Source organism: Bombina bombina, chromosome 1, assembly GCF_027579735.1.
Source record: "Bombina bombina isolate aBomBom1 chromosome 1, aBomBom1.pri, whole genome shotgun sequence".
Classification (NCBI taxonomy): Eukaryota; Metazoa; Chordata; class Amphibia; order Anura; family Bombinatoridae; genus Bombina; species Bombina bombina.
This window is the reverse complement of record NC_069499.1, coordinates 1,139,083,453-1,139,111,201: the sequence shown is the minus strand read 5'-3', so window position 1 is coordinate 1,139,111,201 and position 27,749 is coordinate 1,139,083,453. Positions and strand designations below refer to the sequence as shown.

General features: G+C 38.4%; 1 protein-coding gene across 1 annotated transcript in view; it reads left to right on the top strand.

Moving 5' to 3' along the window:
* The window catches only part of KCNH4 (potassium voltage-gated channel subfamily H member 4), a 390,445-nt gene extending 363,021 nt beyond the window's left edge, over positions 1-27,424 (top strand). The window contains exon 16 of the mRNA XM_053717885.1: positions 26,768-27,424. Coding sequence (XP_053573860.1) covers positions 26,768-27,424 — 657 coding nt within the window. The remainder of the gene's footprint in view (positions 1-26,767) is intronic.
* The last annotated feature ends 325 nt before the right edge of the window (positions 27,425-27,749 follow it).

Sequence of the window (27,749 nt, the reverse complement as noted above, 5' to 3'; positions counted from 1 at the left end):
GGGCTCACTCCAGGGGCGTATTAACGCATAGGCCAACAAGGCCGGTGCCTGAGCAGCAGATTTGGGGGGGCGGCACTTGGCTGCTGCTGCACTGAATATGTGGGTTCAGGTTTTTTTTAAAATGTTCACAAGGCAAGGCGAAGGCATATTATTTTATATTTAAAAAAATGTTTTTTTTTGGCCCAGGAACTTTTCTGGGGGGCGGGGCAGGTGCACGCTCAAATGTGCAGTACTGTGGACTCTGTGGAGGGCTGGAGGTATGAGCGGAGAGTGCTCTGTCCAGGATCGTGAGTTAGTGAAGCTATGAAGGTAGTAGGTAAGTTAGGTTATGTAACATAACCGTTACCGTGGCCATGGCATGCACCGTGGCTGGAGGTATGAGCGGCGAGTGCTCTGTCAAGTAACTTTCCTCCAGATACATACAGAATATGTTGGATCAATCTGGCATTGTTTAAGTTTTTTTAGAGCAATATTGTCCAAATATTATTTTAACATTTAAATATATTATAGTAATCACTCTTGTGGAGTTCCACAAATATCTGTATATTCGAGCATCAAAATAAAATTAAATTGGGTTTGGGTCTACTGAAATAGAGTTATGTTGTGCTTGTACACGTGTGTTTGTGGTCTAATTATCTGGGATCAGAATATTTAACACTTAAGTATCATTTGAGTGTTTTGCATGCTATTAGTGCTCAGTACCTACGAGTCACCTGTCAAGACCAACTAGTCAGTAAGGCTTTTTTTTTAATTTTCACAAGGCAAGGCGAAGGCATATTATTTTATATTTTAAAAACAATTTTTTTTTTGGCAAGGGAACTTTTCTGGGGGGCGGGGCAGGTGTGCGCTCAAATGTGCAATACTGTGGACTCTGTGGAGGGCTGGAGGTATGAGCGGAGAGTGCTCTGTGCGGGACCATGAGTCAGCTGTGAAGCTATGAAGGTAGTAGGTAAGTTAACATAACCGTTACCGTGACATGCACTTTAGCAATCCAGCCTGCCTGGGGTTGTTTAGTTCTGAATGTAGTAAAGTTAAGTAATCGGCACTGAAGGAACCTGCCTTGCAGTTGTTTTTTTTTAAATTCCCCTCCCTGCATTCCTCTTCTTATCCAGTCTCTGCCTGCTTGTAATTGCCAGCCAGTGCATAACTTTAATTATGTGTGTGTGCTCGGCTCAATCGATTGTAAATTGAATACACAGAATGAGAGGTCAGACACCTGAAAGCCAGCCAAATGCTGGGATAACTCCTTGCTAAATCCAATCTTCTTTCCTTTAACCCTTCAGAAACTGCAGGATTTCAGTGTTCTGATGCTCTTGCAATTTAAATAAGGGTCAGTTGATCACAAGACCTTTTTTATTTATAGTCTCCAGATTTTACTAATCTTATTCAAATTAATATTAGATGCTGGTGTTTGTGTATTGAAATTCAAACAATTGTATTTGTTTTTATGCACGTAAAACTCTGAAAGTGAAAAAATTGTTTGCTGTTAGTGAAATGTAAAACACAGTATAATAGCCAGCAATGTTCTGTTTTTTATTTTTGGTTTGTTTTAAAGCATTTCTAGATCTGCCTTGTATTTACAATCTCATGTACTTGAGGTGTATGGAAAATCACATTTGTGTGCATAGCTTTATATATATATTTTATATATATATATATATATATATATATATAAAATATTAAGCTAAGCCCTGGTGAACATTTCCTATAAAAAAGTTGCAATACCCTGACCAAAAAATATTGTGGCCGAAAAACAGCCTAGAATCTAGAGGGGGAGGGGGGTGGGGGGGCAGCAGAATTTTGAGTGCCTAGGGCAGCAAAAAACCTAAATACGCCACTGGCGCACTCAGTCACCACCTCACGTGGCTCAGATGGATGGATGGATGGATGTTGCTGCTGCAGACAGTGTGTGAGCCTGTGTTATCCTGCGGCTCATCCTGCAAGATTTCTCAGTCTCAGAGTGACGTCTCGTCACGCTCCAGTCCTCCACTCTATGACTCTGAGTCTGACAACAGAGTCAGACCACCACGGTGCCAAGTTAAAAGCAATAATAGCCGGGCGGGCAGTCGGGCCAGCCATGTCACTGTGCGGTGTCACTCAGGAATCTTGGAATTAGTAAAATAAGTTTAGTTGCAAGTGAGATCAAAATTAAAAAAATTAAATAAAAATAATATATATATTTTTTTTTATCATAGGCAGTCGGCACCGCTCTCAGCGCCCCCTGCTGGTGCGCACTAAGGGTGCTGCCTATACTGCCTACTACAAAACACCAGCCCTGATCACTCCATAAGACGCACAGACATTTCCCCTTACTTTTGAGGGGGGAAAAAGTGCGTCTTATGGAGCGAAAAATACGGTAATTGTTTACCAAACTTAAAATATGCAATAATGCTATTCTTCTTTTGTAGCTGTCAGTTTAGTGCTGTTGCATCTGTAATTAACCTTTTGCATTTTAAGTATTAGCTCCCACTCTTTTATCCAAAAATTCCAATTTTTTTATCCCATTGTATTGTATCTACTGTATATCTCCTATAACATTAACTCGGTTTTATTTTTTGTATCTTGTCAAAAATAATGCTTCTTTGGCACTCATTACCAATATCGCTTATGAATATGGTTAACAAACCAGGGTAAAATCAATGTGACACACCACCATTGTGTAAACTATTAATTAGAAAATGATATTGATCTATAAACATACATTCTAGTACAAGACAATACAATTTAAGAATTACTCTGTTAAGTGGGAAAGTGCTGAATGCTAAATTAAAATCTGGATAAGATACATCTACTGCTTGATCTAAGATATAGGAGGACTTGGAATTAAGACAGCTTTCCACTAGGTTCTGGTGGGAAGGCTAAAGTATATGCTAGTCTATCTGACTTCCTGAATAAATTTTATTCTGTTGATCTTTGGACTTCAGGCACTAGGAATCAATGTCAACTGGAATAAAAAAACACTCTCATAGTAGATAACCAACCTTAGAAAGATTTGCAGTGGTGCTCATTTCAGAATGCTCTGCTGAAGAGCTAATGAATGTGCAAAGTCGTTATCTATCTGAGAATGAACATACTGAAGGGATATGTTTGAAACTCTTCCTATATTGTGGTCAGAAGAACATTCTACTTTTGACATAACATCTTTAAAATGTCCATGCTAAAGCATTAATGGAGAGGTTTCTAGCAACCTATTGTAGGGCTGCAACTAACAATTATTTTCATAATCGATTAATCGGCTGATTATTTTTTTGATTAATCGACTAATTGGATAAAAAATAAATAAGAAAAGTTTTTCTATATTTAAAATTAAAATCCATATACTCAGTGTTATAAATATAACCTTCAGACTAAAACTTTACAACTTAACATTAACAATTGTTGGTCCAATTTTTTAAGCAAAACAAAACCACAAACTGTTTGAAAAGAGGTAGAACTAGAAAGAGGTAGACTATCACTGTTTAGAGCATTCTGTTATTCACTCTTTCAGAAACTTTGCATTGAAATGCAAAAATGTGCACATGTTCCTGGCTAAGGCTGGCTCTCTTTTTCCTGCAGCAGAGAAGAGACACTCAGATGGTGTTGAGATGCCTGAGATGCATAAGTAGGGTTTTTGTCAATTTCACCAAGGTGGGCTATTTATCTGTGTTAGCTCTCCACCAATGCAAGGGGCTTCTTAAAGTAAGCCTGGTCTTCATTATGACATAAAAATATTTTGAATATCTATATGCAATGGTAAACAACCAGCTATAAAGGTAAGGGGGAAAAATATCTAGTCTGCACTTAAAATAACATATATATACTTACAGAGGCTGAATTTGGTACATATTTCAATTAATTAAAAATATAAAAAAAAAGGCAAAAGGGATAAAGACAATATATCAGTAACAGGACACAGCCTTACACATTTATCGCAATGTAGCAAGCGATCCGCTAAAAATGGTGTAAACAGGTAATAGTGATATAAATTCATAAAACAAATGCCATCAATCTAGGGCTAGGTGTAAATAAACAAGCTCATCCCTATATCATGCAAAGCACAGGCCCAAATCACCTGATTAATATAAACAATCTAAATTATGACTTCTATTTTATTTCTGTGTTGCAAATAAGACAGGAGTAGTTGTAAACTTAAGAAACTTATATAGTGTCCTGAAAATTTGAAAAGTAAACGTCTGTAGACATCCTTTAGGCTAAGGGCATAGCCATAAAACAAATACCATATGCAGGAGCTCAGTGGAGTAAAGCAACTGGTGCTGTGAAGACCAACTAATTGCAAACCAACTAATCGATTATGATATTCGTTGACAACTATTTTCATAATCGATTAATTATTGATTATTAGTTGTTCCAGCTCTAAATTACAGTGCATCTATTGATTTTATTCTAGTAGGAACATTCTGTGTCTACTGTTGTTTCATGAGCTAATTGCCAATTTATTGATCACTCTTTGTGTCAGCTCTTGACTTGTCAGTTGATTACAGGTTTTAACTCTGAAAAAGGCTAATGATGTAATCATCTCAGTAGGTGTCTTAATTTCCTTGGATCATAATTCACAACAATCATATTTGCTTGTCCACTAGAGAGATCACTACTTGCTAAGGCACTGTGGCTAAGTTCTGTAGCAACCCAAGGGTTGCAGGTTCGATCCCCGGCGAAGTCCACTCAGCCTTTCATCTTCCTGAGGTTGATAAAATGAGCAGCGCCTTGAGACCCTTACGGGTGATTAGCCGCACTTTAAAAGGAACCCAATACATACATAACTACATATATTTCTGAATTTTTAAGACAAAATCAGCTTAACTCGTAGATGCTGAACAAGTGTGTATCTCTCAACAGTTTTCATAGTACAGATATTTTTGCTGAACACTTACCAAATGTCGGCAATGGTTTACTATTATTGACATCAATTGGAACCAATAAATGATCATTTACACCAACTTTACATTGCACAAATGAATGTTTACTGGTTGCCGAACTTTGGCCAAATATTACGTCTCACAAAAGGACATGGTAATGCACAAAAATCCTGATCACAATCTTTCGAATATCTGCCAGATTACAAGTGGTGCTTATTTAGTGCTTTTGCTGGAGCTTAAACCTTGCTAGAAGTAATCTTTTTGCGGGGGTTGAGTTGCGCATGTATTTCAAGTTAAGAGTAAAACGTTTGTGCGCAAGCAAAACCTAATGCATGCTAACTTCCAGATTTTGCAATATCGCAACCGCCTTAACTTATTCTCCCTAACAGAGAGCACAGAAGAGAAACCTAACACCTATTGCTCGCATGCAAACCCGCGGAGTTATTAATATTTTACATTCCAATGTTCTTCACATATATATTTATGTGTTTATGTGTTTTATTGAATATTTATTGTACATATTTAACATTCCAATGCTCTTCACTTTACGGTTATTTTACATTCCTATGTTCTTCACATAGAAAAAAAATGTATTTATATATATATATATATATATATATATATACTGTATTGTTCCGAGTATAGGCCACCCTGATTATAAGCCGCACCCTTAAAGTTTGGTGATAACTTGTAGGATTCTCTAATATCACCTGTTTTTTTTACTGTACCATTACATACTCACTATTCCAAGATGTTTTTTATTTATTTTGTTAGCCAAACTATTTGTATTAAGCTTTTTAAAGCCAAATAAAAATAAATATATATATTTAACTTACACAATACTTTTGCCTGCTTGCACTGTACTGCATAGCTAACTAATTGGCTCCCATACATTGACCACACTACATGAAATGTGAGAATACAGAGATCTGCTGGTCAGCACTGACACCATCCATACTAAAATACAACAGACAGGAAAATCATTAATGTTGCCCACGGACTCTTGTCTCCCTGCTGCCTACCATTACTCCTTCCTTAGTCATGGTGATGAGATGAACGACTTTGCCTTCCACACCAAAAACATCACTGTCACAGTCAACAACTGCTTCAGGTGTAACCGTACGACAGTGTGCATAGGAAATAAGCGGGGGAATTAATTTACCAATGCACGCTACGGCAAATAGTAAGAAGTGTAACAATGTTAGTCCGTCAGCAACACGGAGACAGTATTTCAGTTCCCCCTATTCTATTTGTGGATTAAATTATAGGCTGTACCCTGAATTTAAAGATTGAAATTAGGGCGAAAAAGTGCGGCCTATACTCGGAACAATACAGTATATATATATATATATATTTAGGGGCATATTTATCAAGCTCTGTATGGAGCTTGAAACCTGTCCGCCTGCTCTTAGGCGGCAGACAGAAATCAACCCAATCGAATACGATCGGGTTGATTGACACCCCCTGCTAGCGGCCAATTGGCCTCGAATCTGGAGGGGGCAGCGTTGCACCAGCAGTTCACAAGATGACAGCATATGTATATATCAATGTCCGCTTGCACATTAATAAATAGGCCCCTTAATGTTAAATGTTAATGTAAAATAGATATCTATATACAGTATATATATATATATATATATATATATATATATATAGGTACATACAGATACATATAGAGATCTTTATTTACAATAAAATAAGCATTGTCCTTAAAGTAAAGAACATTGGAATGTTAAATATGTACAATAAATATTCAGTAAAACACATAAATACATATGCACACAGACACACACATATATATATATATTATATACACACACACATACACATATTTAGACATGTATATGTATGTATATATACAATATAGCCATTTGCAGTCAAACACCTTGTCATATACCTTTGAGCCCTTATAAAAAAATATTTATATGACTAATAGTGTACTGTATATATGAGTGTAACTGTAATTTATGTTGTGTTTAGTGCACCTTTTTAAATGCACAACCCGTTATGCACGGTTTTCAGTCACGGTAACCCGAAGAACATAAAGGGCAAATGCGCTCTCGCAATCGCGTTTGCGAGAACAGTGTGGGAAATTATTTTTGTTTACGAAGAAAGTGGTTGCAACTGAAATCATCTTCTATAGCTGGATGTTAACAATTCTCCTACTGTAAATCATGAAACTGCTAAGTTATGAGGTTTAAAATCTTGCCAAAAGTTTCAAACCTCACTGTATAGAATAAGGCTTGTCTTTGCCGAATAATGTCATAATTTTTATTTAAAAGTTTATTTTAAAAGAAAATGTATTAAAAGCATCTAATGTAGGTTTAATAGTTTGTTTGTTTTTAATTTAAAAACATATGGTAAGAACCTCATAATATTTATATTACTGTACAAAGATGGTAGCACAATGTTCTAGACATTGCAAATCATGATTATTCAAAACACAAATATTGTTTTCTTTTTTGGGGGGTTTAAAACCCGTGAAAAAAGACCTTGTTCACCAACATAAGACAGTACAATAAATGGTTAAATCACACCATGACACAGCTATTACCAATAGAAACCCTGTTAAAAAAAAAAAAAAAACTATTGTAAATTACAATCAGGAAAATATGAATATGAAACAAAAAGAAACATTAAGAGCAAAACTGCTAAATGGGATTTCTATATGTTGTGGTGGTCATTTCCGCAGATCTCGTTAGCTGTACGAGATATCATGTATTCAATATATATACACATCTAAATTACTGTCCAGACCACTTGTAACACACTATGTAATAGCGATGAATAAAGGTTAAATTAATCTACACTATATATTCTTATATATGGTCTAAATGACATCTGTGGCCATTTCAGAGTGTACTGCACATGCACAGCGTAATAGAATTGATAAAAAAAACATCTTGGAATACTTGGCAATATGTTGAGAAGGCCAGCTTGGCACTTTATCACTTCCCTTTAGGTGTTCCATACTATGAGTAAGAAATGATCCGGAAAACCTGTTTCAAGGCATTGGATTATGTTAACCTAGAACAGGATGGTCCCATATGTTGACTATAGCATCTGTTTTCCTTCAAAACCTACAGTAACTTTTAATAATTAATCATAAAATGCAATGGATTACAGCTATTACCTGCCAAGTTTTGTTGCATGCTGGTAAAATGAAAAAGGGGAACCATGTAAGCTGAACAAAAGCTAAGGGGGAATAACTATGTAGACACAACCTATGTTGGCAAAACTGCATCTTCTATCCATATTTTACTTTTGAGCTGCAATATCTCCCTTGAAGGTTTTAGTATGAATTTGATCAAACTCTTTATAGTACATTGTTGGCCACAGGCTTTTGCAATAGAACATTTATTTATAACTTTATCAAAGTCATGACTTTCTTCACATAACTAAGGGATGAACTGCTGTTAGTTTCCTCCTGGCTATCTACATAATTCAAGCTTTTCAGTGGAGTTTAATGCTTCTAATTGTTCTGCTAGACCAATTTTGCCTCAGTGGATCCTGCTAGTAGACACTTTCATCTTCATGTATGCCTTTTTTTTAAGAATGTAGTTTGGATTCAAATTAGGTTATATCTTGATGATGTAAGTCAAAGAGTAACCAGAGATTAATTTATTCTTCAATAGAATCATATTCTCAAAGCATCTGTGACACCAGTTACAAGATCATGTAAAAAAACTGGTTGAGATTCAACTATCTAATTACATATCTTCTACATTTATGCAACAGCAATGCATACTCTCTTTATAAGTCTGGTGGAATATTTTGTGTGTGTGCTGCTACCTCAAAACCATGGATTCCAACTATCCTTTGTTTACTCCATTAATTAATACATTCTTAAGTTCAAGTCCCTTTTAATTTTGTTCTTGTTGGAAGTTACAATCATAACTTCAGAAGTAGGGGTTGAAGAGGCGGAGAGTTAAAGAAAACTGTGTTGTTTTCAGATTCCGTAAATTACATGTTACATCCAAAATCTATTCTAAAACCATCTGGATTAGAAATGAATAGATTGTCAGAAAATATAAGTACAGTCCCATCAGGTCAACACTTAAAGGAAATTGTAGAAGTAGAAACAGAAGTTTAATAGATGACAGGCAAGGGGCTAATAAGTATTCTGTTGATACCAATGAGCCAAATAATAATACTCAACATAGGAGCCAAAGGGAACAATTACAATTAGAGCAGGTTTTTCATCTCACCCAAGAAAAAAACAGAAGAGGGAGGGAGTGAAAGAGAAAAATGGGACAACAACAATATCGGTATCAGTCGAGACTAGGGAGAATGAAATACAAGTACTATGTCTGAATGTGGTCAATTTATCTGATTATCCTCTATCTTTCACAGAAGAAAATGTTCTTAGTTATATCTTAGGGTTTGTGCCTACAAAGTTCTAGATGTGTTTCAAATTTTGGCTGATGTAAATAAACTAATACGACAGATTACTTTAAGAAAACATTTCTTACAGTTGGATAAATATGGCAATGGTACATGTGTTTTGGATAATTACAGTACAGGCATTTTGGACACTGTCTCACTTTATTTCTAAGATCTTTGCACTATACAGCAATTAGAGGACTTATCCTAACACTAACCCCCGAAGATCCACTCACAATTTCTGAAGTCCGGACATCCATATCATCCAGGCGGCGAGAAGTCTTCATCCAGGAGACGAGAAGTCTTCATCCAGGTGGCAAGAAATCTTCATCCAGGCGGCGTCTTCTATCTTCATCCCGGCGGCGTAGAGCGGATCCATCCTTGAAGACATCCGTCGCGGAGCATCCTCTTCACTGGATCTTCAATGCAAGGGAGCCTTTTCAAAATGGCATCCCTTGCATTCCTATTGGCTGATTTGATTCTTAAAATTCAAATTAGCCAATAGGATGAGAGCTACTGAAATCCTATTGGCTGTTTAATACAGCCAATAGGATGAGAGCTAATGAAATTCTATTGGCTATTCAAATTTCGATTAATGTATATATTCAAGATTTTGTAAGATTAAATTAAGCTAACACATATTAATGCACAGTAATCAGATTAACTGTTATAGAACACATAGAAATATTGTTTAGATACGCTGTTTATTTATAACAAATTATTGGTCCACTAAAGAGTCAACATTGGGTATAATAATGTAACTTACCTATTTATGACTTCACATATTTTTATATATATATTCTTTATGTATTATATGTATTATATCTATTAGAGCGCTGATTATTTTGTATTTTATTTGTCAATATTCTCCAATATATATATATATATTCTCTGAATCTCTTAACAAAGAAGTAAACTGTGCAAATTAAAATTCCACCTTTATTTTTTGATACTAAGAAAGTGTCATAATACCACCTCTAATTAGGAACCAATAAGAAGCTAGTATTACATTTAAAAATAGAGGCACCAACACTCAATTATATCCTTGATAAAGCCCAGATACCGGGCGAAACGCGTCAAAGTAATTGCTTGGGGTGCCTGTTACACCGCAATTCTATAGAAGACAAGTACTTGTTGAAGCTTAAGCTACCTTAAGATATAAACATAGAGACAAAAAAACTGACCTATCGTAAAGCCGAATTAGGGTCACGGGATGAACACAGAAGTCGAAATCAAAGCTGTACTCACAAGCCGAAAGGAACTACATATGCCAAAACTGGAGGGCAATACAAGCCATAAGGAACAGTGAGAGGAGCCCAGCTCGGAGTAGGTGATTATCCAGGTGGTGAGTCTAATCAATGGTATGCCCACAGGCTATATGTCGAAGTCGTCTCTACTAATTCTATGGTTTGCAAGGAAACCGCTATAGAGAAACTGTTACAATAATCAAGCACTTGTATCCTATAAGGGAGGAACTGTTACAATACTCATATGCTTGTATCCTAAAAGGTGGTACAAGGGAGTTTTTTTGTGTGTGTATGTGTGTGTGTTTTATGCCTCAAGGGAGATGTCCCTGATATGAAGTAGAATATTGTCTTTTTAATAATTTGTGATTTTGTGTCTATCAGCGAGATAAAATAACGCTTGTCTATTAAATTATATTTTATTCATACATATTTTGTTTTTTATATTTGCTTATCACTTTTGGAATTTATTTATTTATTTGTGCTTTTGCACAATTTCTTCATTTCACAGAGCATTAACGCATTATACCACTGATTGCACGATATATGTTTATTGATATAAAGATCAGTCCCTACCGTACATGTCACAAGAGATATTATAACTTAATATATTGAGACAGTGTCCCACACTGGGTAAAGTTCTACTAATTAGTGTTTAAGCTTGAGCGCCCTCTACATCACCCTTTTTATATCTATTAGGAACCTTTTGAGGAGGCTCCTAGAGAGGCTTTCACTCCCCTAGCGCACCCACATCCCTACCTTACACTTTAGCTTGCAAACCCTGTAGTTTTATTCACACTAGTGATCAGTTTGAATCAATGGTCACAAGTTGCAACTTTGAAATATTAAGGGCTAGATTACAAGTGGAGCACTAAATTATTGCACTTCTGCAAACAAATTTGCCCGTTTGCAGGAGCACAATATTTAATCAGCCAATACTGAGTAGATCTCAGGTTAATTTTATAAAAGTGCCCCAAATGCCTTCAAAACAGAGGGCGCTGTAGTTTTTTATTTTAAAAAATCTAGCTTTTTTTTTTTTTTTTTAAACTGCACTAGGCAGTTTTGGGGCTTTAAAGTTGTTGGGACACATACAAATATATGTATATATTTAAAAACGCTGCGCTACATACCTCCTTTACTGCGCAAGGTTCTGATGCCGCCTGTGACCGCATCAGAACGAGGCTCCCATAGGAGCCTATGGAAGTGCACTGCTTCCTAGCAATGCATTGCGATTTTCTTGCATGCAAGTGATAATTAGCACTCCAGTTGTAATTTGGCCCTAAGTTGTGAAAATTCTAGATCTTCATATGTTGTTTATTTAATTTGGTGCACTAATCAGAGAGCACCTATCAGACATTAAACCTTTGAGTGCTAATGACGGTTCAGAGCCGTCATTAGCACTCTCCCACCTTGAGGGAGATCTGCAGGCTCCCACCCGCTCCCACCCCGACGATCGGGCCTGCATAGTGACAGGCATCGCTGGGGCTTCACGTGATGCACGGTGACGTCACGTGCATTGACGTTATTTATACTTATCAATGTTAAGTATAGGAGCAGGGGGCATGCTGTTTAGAAGCCTGTATCTCAGGCATCTAAGCAGCTACAGACCCCCAAGACCCACTGTTAGAAAGGTAATCGCCTTTCCAACGGTGTAAGTCTTGGGGGTCTGAAAAAAAAAAGTTACATTTTTTTTTTCCAAAAATAAAAAAACCTTAAAAAATCTTAACACCCAGGTGGGAAAGTGCTTAGCACTCAAAGGGTTAAGAGACGTGTCCAATGTTAAGAGCTGGATAAACATTTCATTACTGAATATTCTAGTTAAATGGATTTTTTTCGATGGTCTGTGACAGAGAAAATTAATTCACCAAGGAGAGGGGTAAATAAACTCTGCTCCTTAAAAGTACCACAACCAGAGTACGAAAAGGTTTTAATTCTGCATGTGATTTGATAAATTTTGGGGAATAATTTAACTTTTGTTAATATGGTAGTATACTGTGTTTTATTCTTAATATCTTAATATGAGATGAGTTGTATTGTATTCAAATCTAGCATATCTTTCTACATTTGAACAGAATTTTCTTTATCACATTCTCCTTGGATGATGTATGAGCTGCTAACTCCTGTAATTATGTATTCTTCTATTTTTATAATAATGAGAAAATATGTATCCACTATATCATGGAGAATGTTCTCATATAGGGCCAGCTTACAATTTGCACGCTAATGATAGAGCGGGTCACAACAAGCAGTATAGTAGCTAGTAGGACCACGCTACAGTTTTTGCTTATATTACAAGTCCATTTACCAGAGAAGTGTTAGCAGGGCTGACATCGCTCTAGCGCAAACCTATAATTTAAATGATTATTGTGACCATTCCAAATAGTACTGATAATAGAAGTTTAAAGTTATAGGTTGCACTCAAGCACAAGCTGAAACTGCATTAGATTATTGAGACCTGAAGTGTAAGGGTAAAAAATTTTTTTCCCAAAACACATCAAAAACGCATCAAAATAAAGTATTACACTCAGATTTACAGTTTTTAATAAAAAAATATAATTTTAATATTGATGAAAAGGTTTGAAAAGGGATATGTATACATGACAAGGTGATTGATTGTTTTTAGGTTCATAATTATTAACCACTTTTGGCATTTGACAAAGGGGCTGTAATGGCTCCGAAACATTATGCCCTGTTTTTATATGTGTGTCACAGGTACCAGACTGCCAAGGTTAAACCTCCACCCCCTACTACCTAGCCCCCTCCATTCTCTCACCGGATTTGGACTTTTGAGAGCATTCACGATCTCCGGGACGTTTGGTTTTATTTGTTTTGTGATCTGTACCTGCTCACGGAAGAGCTGATCTCTCAACACCTAAACCCTCTCCAGCTTGCCGGACCCCTGGAACTGCCAGTCGGCCGCATCACCCCGAACACCCACTAACCTATACCCCAGGTCACTCCAGGGGCCCTTTACCCCAGAGCTCCGCTCTTTTGGGGTTTGGTACCTCTTGGGGAGGACAAGAGATGGGGTGATTGCCGGAAGGGAGCTTCCTTGGGAACTTGGCGTTTCAGATCCCCCTACAACTCCTACTTCCCATGGCTTTCCCGGTGTATGTTTGATCACCCATAGCACCGGCCCCCAACAACAGATCATGTTGCTTTTTGGACTGTGGCATCTGGGGACCAAGAGCTTTCCAATGACACCCTGGAAGTGCCACCGCTTTCCCAGGATCACCCCAGAATAACCACCTCCAAATCACTGGGACTCTAGGGGACTATAACTACTATGGGGGGCGCTAGCCTGTCTGGTTATTTGGTTCTGTCTGGTTATTTGGGTGGGCTCCACTATAATTACTTTGCTCCGCTATATAGCGGCATGTTCCAGGTATAGGGGAAGGACCCTCCTGGCGGAGCTACCCAGTCGGGGCAGCTGGAGTCCGTCACAGTTGGTTGGCAGCGGTGGGATGCTTCCGTCTACCTGGAACGTCCAAACCACCAACTGAAGCCTTCTTCGGATGGAGCAACAGTATGCTGGGCTCCAGAAGAATACACTGAAAGACTTGCTGGAATCTCGGGGGAAAGTCGCCGGCAACAAGTCCAAGGCAGCAATCATCGCTGAACTAATGGAAGGCAATCGGGCTAGCGAGCCGACTGGTGGGTCCAATAGCGACCAGAGCAGTGATCGGCCCACTGAGGTGTCCACAGTAGAGACAATAATGTCTGAGATACAGAGGGAGCTCCAGTGGCGACTGGCTCTCTATGAGACTTCCCCACCCGCTAAGGTAATCACTCGGCTGATATCAGACACCACCCAACTCAAAATAACAGAGGTCCACAAGTCTATGGGGACGCGTGCCGGCTCCCCTGGATCAACCTTCCCAGCCGAGGAAGCTACCCCATGAGGCTTTCTGAGCCTTCAAAGACAGTGAAGTAGAGATCGACAGCTACCTCCAAGTATTTGAGACCCGATGCGAGTTGCAGGGTGTTGCCAATACTGACCGAGTCACCCTCCTGCTCAAAAAGGAGGGTGACTCAGTCCGTATTGGCAACCAAGCGGCCATCCTAGCTGATCAGTACTTGGATGCCCGGCATCAGGCCCGCCCTGAGCCACGACTGATCACCCGCTCCTCTACCACCCCTACTCTCCCCCCCAGTGCCTCCCTGGTACCCCCAGACCCAACCAACACCTGCCTGCATCACCAGGACCAGCTTACCCCGGGGGTGCTTTGGGTGCGGTTAGATGGGTCATATCCAAAGGCACTGCCCAGCGGGGGAGAAGCCAAAGAATCCCCCTCAGGCTCAGTGGACAAGGGCCCCGGCTGGAGTCTTCAGAGCCACCGCCCACACATGCCCATTTAAAGATTCCCCAAGTTCCACATATTGCAAAGGTTGATCACAGCCTATTAATAGAGCACATAGTGCAGCCGTACACTCTAAAACAATGGCTGGAAGTTTTAAGAAAGAAACAGACTGTTCCAGTCAAATCACAGTTGCAGTTCACTTACGGATCCAGAGTAATGGGATAAAGTTTCCTGATACCTCACTCAGAGGTCCTTCCTCAAGGCCCCAAGTCTGGATCACAAAAGTGCTGATAGCACTGTGCACCTAGGACTCAATTGATGCACAACTCCCTGTGCTGTGTTTGGGCGCATCTGCTGTTTGCCTTCTTTGAGTAGATCCAAGCCGCCAAGTAAACAAACTTTTTGCAGGTAACCGAGGGCCCGGTACACACCTGACCGTTTAGCACACAGGTGGGATTTCCACTGCGGAATTGTTAACGCATTTCATCCCTCCCCTTGTGTGCTGTCTTTGGGGCTTCACCTCAAAGTAGGCACTCTTGTCCATTATGACAACATTGCCACCTTTGTCCGAAAGTTTTATAACAATGTCATCCCTGTTCTTTAGTTCATTTAAGGCTGCCCTCTCTGATCTACTTAGATATACTACCACTACGCCAGTATCCCAATTTTGCGTATATCCTTCTCTACACATTTAATAAAGCTCTGTATGCTAGGGACCAAGGATAATGCTGGCATATAGTTTGATTTGTTTGAAAAGTTTGATTTCACTGGAAACCTGCCCTCCACACCTCCCATTGCTTTATCCTGTTCAGATAAAAGAGAGACCAATACTGCTATAGTTACTTTATCTGCATTTATCTCTCCAAAGTTTTTTAAGGACAAAGTTTCTAGCAAATAAATGAATGTCCTTAGTAATTTTTGACAAACTCTCAAAATGAGCCTTATTAAGAGGAAAGGATGACAGGTTTACCACAGTGAATTGTTCCCCTGTAGGGCCACTCCCTAGAACTGACATTAAAATGGCCAACATAGATAGTCCCATAGGGAGACATTTTGCTGAAAAGCATGTATCAAAATATGATTAATTATCTGTCATTGGCATTGAACACATTAAACCCAGAAGGAGAGGGGGTAACATTGACAGACTTTTGCTTCAAAAAGAATCAAAGTGGATGTATGTATGAAAGGCTATGGTGAATTTGCCTGAGTATACTGTATTATGCTTTTATGACTGAATTAATGTGACCTTTCAAATTAATCAATCAATTATAATGGCTTATTAAAATATTGCCATCCTGTGAATTTGTAGGTTAAGGCATTGTTGTAAATATTGTATATACGTATATTAGTGAATTTCTCTCTAAGAATGCCATGTTCATTTTTAGACAAAGCTTATAATGATATAATGTAAAGAAAACAGTGTAACTAATTAATAGTTACCAAAAGACATCTGACGAAGCCCCAAAGATAACCCACAAGCAGTTGGTCTAACACAGTCTTGAGTTAGCTTGCGAGTGATTACTAATAAGAATTTTTTTAGAAGTCTATGAGGAGGAGCTAACGCAGTCATAATAATTGAAGTTACCGTGAGTCTTTCGCTCACATGCTAACTTTTTACTTTCAACTTGTAATATGCACCCTAATCTGGCCACACTTATTTTTTGCTTTGAGCACAGTTAGTGCTCGAGCAAAAAAAAAAAAATGTGCTCAACACTTGTAATCGGACGCATGAGGGACGATTTAACAAGCTGTCAATTGGCCCCAATGCAGCTGTTTCCGGGCGAGCCTTTAGGCTTGCCGGAAACAGCAGTTAAGAAGAAGCGGTCTTAAGACTACTGCTTCCTAACTCATACGCCTCCTCTGAGGCTGCGGACATCAATCCGTCCGATCATATACGATCGGGTTGACTGACACCCCCTGTTAGCGGACGATTGGCCCAAATCTGCAGGGGGTGGCATTGCACAAGCAGTTCACCAGAACTGCTTGTTCAATGTTAAATGCCGACAATGCTTTCGGCATTCAGCGATGTCTGGCGGATATGATACGCTACAGCGTATCATGTCCGCCAGACATTGATAAATCGGTCCTAAGGTGTTTAATGTGTCCATCTTATGAAAACATAACTAGTGTCCTAGAGATTGTACTCCTACATGCCCAGATTAAAATTGGAGTGCTGGGGGGGCGGAGCTGCCCGCCAACTGAGATGGTCGAATGATCTGGGAGCTCTGTGTATACAGCATCCAAGAAAACCCTACTAGCAATAGTAAACCTAAAAAAAAAAACTGAACTAAAGGGTAATATCACAAGGAGAGGCCCCGGACATGCTGAAAAGCAATCAGTAATTGAACGATCTATGCTGAGCTGAATAGCTGTCTCAAAGCTGACCGCCACACACTGGAGCGCCATCTTGGAATATTAGTACACCGAGCAGGGATAATCACTGCAGCACTTAAAAGCACCTAATAGACCTCCAGGCCTCTGCCGTATCATAACGTCTAATGTGTGTTATAGTGCTTGCCAACATGGATTCACAAGCATCCTTTAACATTATCAAAGATCTACAGGAAGAACATAGGAGGAAGATGTGTGAGAGGCTTGATGCTCTTATCTGTACGATCCAAGCAGCACACACATGTGGCGACAATACCGTGGAGGAGCGCAAAGAGGTGCAGAAGCTGCAGAGCAACTTAGCACCTACAGCTCTCCAAGCATGCTCCTCTCCACTTGCATCAACAGGCACAAACCTTAGGGCAGAGTTTCCCTTGACTCATAACCCTCTGCCGCTACAAGCAGATTACACACACAAAATGGTTTACAACATGGTGGACCATACAGAGAAGCAGGAACCACAGAGCGTTATAGTGCTCACACATTTTCAAGCACATTTTCCTCTCCGCCATTGCCAACTACCGTAACTCTCAGGGATGTTATGGTTTTGCAGAGGAACCATGTGAGAGGACTGCACAACTTAGCACCATGGTGGGGCTCTATGCACTTGTCACCGCAGCCCTGCTAGGAGCACCGGAAGATCCTGTAGCTACACCAGGCTATGAGCAATTATTCCTCCTGTGATCTCCGGTCTGGTGTCGGGTGAACGTGGCGACGTATCCCTTGGAGATATAGCTGCATTAGCAGAGGCTGCCACAGCTAAGATACTTTCACACTGTATACACCGTTTTTTTGTTTTCTTTTTTTCTATACTTATTAGGGATCACAAAGCAATGTAATCTCACACATAAGGCACATACAATTATGAACTAGCTCCTGGGACTTCTGTTCATTAAAGTGAGGTGTCAGCAACCAGGTTTTGCTTATAATCAGCTTTAATTTTTAAATTTTTTAAGGTCCTTGTTTCCTACCATATTCTATATAAGGTACTAGTTTATTGACATGGACAGATATAGTAGGGCGAGCTAGTACTGTTCTGCTCTCACTATATAGCATTTTCTATTATGAGCAATTTTTTGATAAGATAAGAGTAATATTTGTTGCCTAATTTTATTCTGTGATTCTGCACTGTGACATTAGGGGTGTTGAAACTTGGGAGAAATAGTACCATCTGAAAAGGGCAACTTACTAGCTTCAGTTAAACTTTGTGTTATATTAAATGCTACTCAATTACATTTTGTGTACCAGAATAGTAACTCATATTCATTTTGTACTTTGTCCTCTAACCTGGCATATTAAGCAATGCAGTGTGCCTGGAAAATGTATCTTATAGTATACCTGTGACTTCATGATGTTACTCATTATAGTTATTTATAGGTATACTTCTCATGCTGATGCTATGTGGGTCCATGCACACTTTGTCTAGTGTCTTAGCTGGCCACTTCTAGATACTAAACTGTTCAGTCTCATTAATATAAATTAAATGTCCCAATACATATATGTGCATGTGTATTTGATTTATATACATGTGCATCTACACCTATTTACATACGTGCAGTGCCTGTTTGGGAGTTTGCTTGGGTGTACCAGTCACTCAGTACCATGAATCTACACCTAGTTTAGAGTCGCAGTGTAATATAGGCTTTGCTGAGTTCTATTTCTGAGTATGCTAATATCATCAAGGGTCCAAAAGAGGCCCTATAATGTGCCCATCATTCCCTATAATTTTAGTATGATCTGTGTACACACTAACACCAGGGTAAACCTGTGTTTTCCTTCCCTGTTGAGTGTAGACTTGGATCTAGCAGTTGGGCATTGGGTGACTGGTGCTAAACTCCCTAGATGTCTCCTTTTTGTTTTTCTGTACCATTAATGAAGACTATGCGGTCTGATATGCAACTATCTGTTATAAGGTATGATAGGTCTTACGCTTGGGTGGTGACAGTCAGGTCAGTTTTATGTTTGGGGTTGATATTTTATCACTATGATTATTGCCCTAATATGACTAAGGGTTGGTTATGTCATAATTGTTGAGAAAATCCCCTTTTTACCCAAAAGTAATATAGTAGGGGTTCACGTGAGGCTCCTTTCTGATATGAGCAGAAAATACCCTACCAGCTGGAGGGAAAAATGGAGGGAAAGGAAAAAATAAAAAAGCTTTATAAGCAAGTTTGGCAGATTATCCCATAGACCCATAAGTGACCTTGAAGTGTATCCACCATTACCGAACTACAATTTCTATTCTCGTAACCTACACATATTGAGCCCTATAGTTTTACAGCTTTTATTTCTGACCCAAATGTGACATGCATCTCCTAAAAACGCTCAGTACATCATTTCTAGCTCTCCCTCTGCCCCCCCTTCCCCTCTGTGCAGTAAGGGATAAGTAGCCTATCCTCTGCATTATTATTTTTGGCCGAGTTTTGCAGTCTCTGTCCAGTCCGCAGAGCCTTTGGTTAAGTTTGTCCTTATATAAGTGTGAAATGGCTCTCCAGGCCCTAACACAGAACAAATTATTGTGTTTCTTGTTATGTATCTTGTTACCTGCAGATTGTATGTCCCTGCAAATTAATTATGTACACCAGGCTATAAGAAGATTAATTAGTCTTAGCAGTTTGTTCTCCCTTTAATGAGACTTTAAGTTTTAAAACTCCAAGATGCTGCATGAAAGCTTACTATTCCTGTTAAAATTGTTTGGACATAATTCTTTTGTCAATTTTCCCTGTCAAATTGTAAGTAATCTATGTGTCCTCCCTGAACTTCGAAGATTATGATCCCACCAGTAACACATACTTTTAGGTTCATTTTCTTATAAACCTATTTTCTTAGTTTAGTTCTGATAGAACAGCTGCTTAGCCTATGCAAGGGCACAAACACACACAGAACATGTCATAGTGATGTGGGCTCCCCCCACACCCACAGCATCCATAGTGATGTTATATATGTATAGGGTGCTGTGTGTGCAGTGGGGATCACATCTGTAAAGGGTGATGTGTGTGTAGAAGTGGATAACACAAACACGAGTGCAGTGTCCACAAGGAGATCAAATCTCCACGTGTGCAGTGTGCAACACGGGAGATCACCGTATGCAGCCCCCACAAGGGGAGCCCACATAAACAAAGGTGTGTACATCTCAACAGACCAACACAACAAGCTGCACGAGAGTGAAAGCGCATCCCTGATTTCCCGCCACTCTCAACGCTCGACACAGGCTCCGCCCCCTCTGCATCCATGCAAAATAGCCAAGTAGCTGTCATGTCTGAAAAAAGTCATAATAAGAGAAAGTTTAGACTACTGGCACTAGTTTAGTGTATACAGGAATATATGGAACTAGTAAATGTTCCGGTGCTTACCCACCTAAAATATGACAGTTAAGAGAGAAAGAGGAAAGAGAACCTCAAAGAAAGCAGGTGGTTTAAACTAGCACTCATTCCTGTCTAACATTTAAAATTAAAAAATAACTTTTAATAAGTATAATTAATACCGGCCTAAATACCTAGTGTACCAAATATTTAAAACTAAGTCACAAATGTCCCCCTGTTTCCTGGCCGATAGCAGCTCCCTCGGCTTCAGGTGACAGGGACAAATGGACTCTAAATTTAAAAACAACAATCACCAAGGTGCAAATGAATGCACAAAATATTTAGCAGCAAACTAGTTTCGGCTGTGCTATCAGCCTTTCTCAATGCTATGGACAAACCGAGGCCCGGGTGCCACCCCTTTATATAGCACTAACATTAACCTATCAACCAATCAATGTTTCATGTGAGGATACTCCTACTTATGGTCCAATCCCTGTGTGTTTCGGTATTGTGACGTGCACAAACAATAGCCCAATAATTATTCACATGTTAGAAAAATTGCAAATGCATTCCAATATGTTATATGTAATTCGATTTTATTTTATTTTACGTTTTCCCCGTTGTATGTTATCAATCAGTGCACTTGGGATATGTGTTTGTGTATTTGTCCACATGTGGTTTGGATCGCTTATAACAATTAAAGCATATGTAATTTGCAAAGTGTGCGTCCAATTCCTTCCGTGCAATATAATTAGGATACGGCGGCAGTGTTTTCTCTTGTTTTTCTCAATGTGACTATGTAATTGAGAACAGCACGTAAAAGAGCCATTTTCATTGGTCCACAAGGACATACCCTTATTTTGCGTCATCCAATCACACAACTGTTTCTCCGTGTAAAAAACAAAACAATATCGCATAGGAACATTACTGTATAATAGAGCAGACAAACCCTTTTTCTGTCATTAACCACCATGTTACCAAACATCAGGGACATTGATGCTCGTATAACCCCTGTGCAAGTAACGCTAATGTCAGGGGCAGTACAGATCTATTCTAGTGTAACTCGTGGTTAGGGAATTTGCATTGATTCGATTTTCACTAGTGTCCTAAATATCCCACACTTAGAATACTTGTTTGTCATACATATGGGAGGTAAAATTCCTTCCAATTCATGTATTACATGTATTCGTATTATATTCTGATATTATTTCCTGATTAAAAAACAATAATAATATATATAAAGGACGTTTAAAGACGTATGTTAGTTTAGTCAAAAAAAGTGTTCCTGGAAATCCAAAATCCCTTACTGCAGTGAGTGGTCCATGTTCAAGTGACATTTTCCACTATTCTTATGTATTGTCTTCCTCTGATAATGATGGTTGGATCACTACAATAGGGTGACAATCTATGTGGGTTCCAACTTGATTCTCCGCAAGTAATGCTGATCTATATGCTCTTCTAATGCTTGTAATTAATTTTAGTATCACAGTTATGAGAGGTTAATCAGATGTGAATATAGGAGTGTATATATATATATATATATATATGAAACTTCTAATATTGAATATAGCAAAACACATAGAGTGTACAGTGTTTCTAACATCACATAGCCTATAATAGCATCATACTTTCTTAGTGTGAAAACACATATTAGTATTTAGGAATATTAGGCTAATGTTATTCATATACTATACATTTTTCTCTATAATTAACCCAGAGTATGTAAATTGCATATAAAGTTATTAGAATATGGGAAGGAGTAGGTTAAAAGTATGGGAAGTGCTATGGGCGGCCAATATATACCTTCAAATTTGTTAGTTATTACACAGAACTAGTATGATATTATATATTTAGTGAATACCTATTTTCTGAAAATCCCACTACCTCTCTCATATGAATTCCCTATTTCTAATTAAATCCAGATTGGACTTGTGGGTAGTATAGGATATTAGAGAGGAGGTTGTTAGTCAGAATTTAGTTCGGTATAATTCAGTAAATATAATACATAAATAGTGGGTTTTGTAATAGAAGAATACGGTGATCTAATAAGATGTAATAAAATAAAATAAAATAGATTGATGGAAAATACTTGTCTCATGAATTGTTATCAACATTCAGTCAGAATGGATTTAAAGAAATACCCAATAGTTATTGGCCTCGTTCATTCCATTGGGTATAGTTGAGTTTAGTCTGAAAATCCAACCTGTTTCCTTTTGAAGTAGGGTATTTTCACAGTTACCCCCTCTAATTCCAGGTTTGATTTGTTCCAGACCCCAACATTTAAACGAGGCAGTTTTGCCTGAGTGACATTGTAGAAAATGTTTAGCCACACTCGGTATTTTTTATTTTTTATTTTTTTGCCCTTTTCTGAATCTCTCTGTGCATTGCGAATGTTACTAAGATGTTCTGTCATTCTAATGTTTAGCTTACGGGTAGTCATACCTGTGTAAATCATGTCACACGAGCATGACAGGCAATAAATAACGTTCTCGCTCTGACAATTGATATGGCTTTTAATTCTCCAAGTTTTACAGAATCTATCAACCATGGTATCTTTTTTCACCATGTACTGGCAGATATTACAATGCCCACAAGGTACTGATCCTTGATGAATAGGTTTCTTGTGTCTATTTCTATTGAAGTGACTATTTGTGAGATGGTCATTTAGATTGTTCGCACGTCTGAAAGTAAAAGACGGATTAGTTGGTAATACCATATTCAATTTATCATCACTTTTTAGAATGTGCCAGTGTTTTTTGAAAATGTTAGATACTTCATCACTTTGGCTGTTATAGGTAGATATAAACCTTATTGTATTTGTGTCAGATGATGTGGTATTGTTTGGTCTAAGCAGGTCTGACCTATCTTTTGATAGTACTTTACGATAGGCCCTTGCTAGTGACTTTTTGGTGTACCCTCGTTCCAAAAGTCTTTTTCTTAGTTCACCTGCTGCTTGCTTGAAAGCATTGATGCTAGAACTGTTCCTTCTAAGTCTTAAATATTCGCCGTATGGGAGGCTACGAATTGTAGAAGGGTGATGATGGCTGCTGGCATGTAGTATGTTGTTGGTCGCAGTGGGTTTTCTGTAAGATTCTGTTTCTAGTTTGTTGTTATGTTTTACAATAGTCAAATCTAGAAATTCAACCTTTTCCATACTAGTGTTGTATGTCAGATAAAGGCCCGGGCCTCGGTTTGTCCATAGCATTGAGAAAGGCTGATAGCACAGCCGAAACTAGTTTGCTGCTAAATATTTTGTGCATTCATTTGCACCTTGGTGATTGTTGTTTTTAAATTTAGAGTCCATTTGTCCCTGTCACCTGAAGCCGAGGGAGCTGCTATCGGCCAGGAAACAGGGGGACATTTGTTACTTAGTTTTAAATATTTGGTACACTAGGTATTTAGGCCGGTATTAATTATACTTATTAAAAGTTATTTTTTAATTTTAAATGTTAGACAGGAATGAGTGCTAGTTTAAACCACCTGCTTTCTTTGAGGTTCTCTTTCCTCTTTCTCTCTTAACTGAAAAAAGTCATATCGGAATATATCTGACACTGGACTGTAAGCGGTAAAACCCTTTGTCAGATATATTCCGACATAGGATCGGAAAGGGTTAAAAGTATTTGGCTGGGAAGGGCTCAAAAGTGTGTGTATATATATATATATATATATATATATATATATACACACACATACTGTAAATATATATATGTGTGTGTGTGTATAGATGTGTTTATATGTGTATGCACATATTTACACGTAAATGCACATTTATACACATACAGTTGTATGCAAAAGTTTAGGCACCCCTGACAATTTCCATGATTTTCATTTATAAATAATTGGGTGTTTGCATCAGCAATTTCATTTTGATCTATCAAATAACTGAAGGACACAGTAATATTTCAGTAGTGAAAATGAGGTTTATTGGATTAACAGAAAATGTGCAATATGCATCAAAACAAAATTAGACAGGTGCATAAATTTGGGCACCCTTGTCATTTTGTTGATTTGAAAACCTGTAACTACCTAGCACTGATTCATTTTAACCCCTTAAGGACCAGCGACGTACCCTGTATGTCACTGGGCTTTTTTTGGGACTTGATTGTTTTATAGCGTGGTCTTGCCACCAGCGTTGAGACTGCTCTATTCCACAAAGCCTGCTGGAGGGAGGGCATTAATAGCGTGTACTTGCTAGACTTGTGCTATTATGTCCTGAAAAAACCCTTAACGACCAGTGACATACAGGGTACATTGTGGTCATTAAGGGGTTAACACACAATTGGTTTGGTGAGACCATTAAGCCTTGAACTTCATAGACAGGTGCATCCAATCATGAGAAAAGGTATTTAAGGTGGCCAATTGCAAGTTGTTGTTCTCTTTGACTCTCCTTTAAAGAGTGGCAACATGAGGGCATGAAAGCAACTCCCAAATGACCTGAAAACAAAGATTGTTCAACATTATGGTTTAGGGGAAGGCTACAAAAAGCTATCGCAGAGATTTAAGCTGTCAGTGTCCACTGTGAAGAACATAGTGAGGAAATGGAAGATCACAGGCACAGTTCTTGTTAAGGCCAGAAGTGGCAGGCCAAGTAAAATATTGGAGAGGCAAAGGATGGTGAAAATGGTCAAAAACGGCCCACAGACCACCTGCAAAGACCTACAACATCATCTTGCTGCAGATGGTGTCACTGTGCATCGTTCAACAATTCAGCGCACTTTGCACAAGGAGAAGCTGTATGGGAGAGTGATGCGGAAGAAGCCATTTCTGCACATACGTACAGAGTCACTTGAGGTATGCAAACGCACATTTAGACAAGCCAGCTTAATTTTGGAAGAAAGTGCTGTGGACTGATGAAACAAAGATTGAGTTATTTGGTCATAACAAGGGGCGTTCCAAGACAAACACTTGCTAAACCTCAGTAAAATTTGGTGGATGTTCGATCATTCTGTTGGGCTGGGTGGCCAGTGCCGGTACTGGGAATCTTGTTAAAGTTGAGTGTCGCATGGATTCCACTCAATATCAGCAGATACTTGAGAATAATGTTGAGGAATCAGTCACAAAGTTGAAGTTACGCCGGGGCTGGATATTTCAACAAGACAACAACCCAAAACACTGCTCAAAATCTACTCTGGCATTCATGCAGAGGAACAAGTACAATGTTCGGGAATGGTCATCCCAGTCCCCAGACCTGAATATTATTGAAAATCTGTGAGGTGATTTGAAGCGGGGTGTCCATGCTTGGCAACCATCAAACCTAACTGAACTGGAGATGTTTTGCAAGGAGGAATGGTCCAAAATACCTTCATCCAGAATCCAGACACTCATTACAGGCTATACTAAGCATCAAGAGGCTGTTATTTCTGCTAAAGAAGGCTCTACAAAATATTAATGCAATATTTCTGTTGGGGTGCCCAAATTTTTGCACCTGTCTAATTTTGTTTGGATGCATATTGCACATTTTCTGTTAATATAATAAACCTAATTTCACTACTGAAATATTACTGTGTCCTTCAGTTATTTGATAGATCAAAATGAAATTGCTGATCCAAACATCCAATTATTTTTAATGAAAATCATGGAAATTGTCAGGGGTGCCTAAACTTTTGCATAGAACTGTATACAGAAGTATACATACACACGTACACATATTTAAACATATATATATATATATATATATATATATACTGTGTATATATATATATATATATATATATATATATATATATATATATATAGAGAGAGAGAGAGAGAGAGAGAGAGAGAGAGAGAGAGAGAGAGAGAGAGAGAGAGAGATTATCTATCTATATACAGTGTGTATATATATATATATATATATATATATATATATATATATATATATATATACATATATATATATATATATAAAAACAATATTAAAATTAAATGTTTAACAGGTGATATATGATAGTATTTTATATTGTATGGTGTAATAGTTATGTCTACCTTAACTATAACTATTCAATATTAGCTATGTGATACACATTAGCCAATGGTAGATTTGTTGTGATTTTAAAAGGTTGTGGGTTTTAAATTGATGATAAGTAAATATGGCTAAGGCTATAGGCCAAAATGCATCATATGTGTTTTCTATTGCCATTTTTGACAATGTGAATAAACGATCCTGTTTACTACTAAGGAGTGCCAGTGTTACTTCAACTTAATTGAGTATTATGTTTCCTATGAATGGATAAAAACAATTATAGAGAGATAAAAGGTAAAGAGGATGCTATAAGCACTACATTATAACCAATAATCTATTTCTCATTTTTTAGATAAATGGTCTCAACCATGAAGTTTCTCAGCTAAGCAAGGAGCTCCAGCACATGATGCATTTACTGCAAACTCTATTGGCTTCCCAGCAGTACAATCACCCCTTGGCATGTCCCTATGCTGTCCAGGTTGTCTCTGCACCATCTTCAACCCGTATAAGCTGTAATGAGCAGCAGCCCAGGTCCAATTATCCCATGACACTCTCTCACCATATGATGCAGGATTCTGCAATGCCCAGGACTCTTGGACATGGATCCTTGTCATCAGACATTGCTTATACCCAAATCCATTTAAAAAAGACTCCTCCAGATGTGTGCCAGAGGTCAGCAGATACCGAAGCCTTCCAGCCCACAAGGGACTGTTGTTACATACCTTCTAACACCATGTGTTCACCAGGAATTTCTTTTCCCCATGGAGATATGGAGAGGACTAGGTTCCAGCAGCACAACGATGATGTCCCCCCTAGCCCTCAGACTTCTAACTATGGATCTCCTGCCTCAGGACCTTTCATCATGTGCCACCAAACTCATTCCCAGACTTCTATCAGTTCTGTCCAATCTTTTTCAACCTGTACCACACAGAACAATCCACCAAACAACTACAATACAGAATCACTCCAGACAGCATCCAGTAGCATGATAGAGCCTCAAATCCCATGACTTGAACCACTGCTTGGAATCCATTAGGTTCAGAGTTCTATATTGCAGGATATGTGGGTGCTACAGGATGTGTATTTTAAAAAGCACAAGAAACCAAAATGTTATTTATTTCGATAACTAGCATTGACATATTTGGTCTTAATGAATGCAAGGACAGTTATGAATTATTTAATTAATAATTAATGTATCTATTGATTTATTTATTTATTTTTGTTAACAGAGGTGCAATGTTTAAGTTACAATCATACCAGGTTTTAAATCCAGCATCTGGAAGCTAAGATGTACTGCAAATTATTCATACAAATCTTAGGGGTACTTTATATCA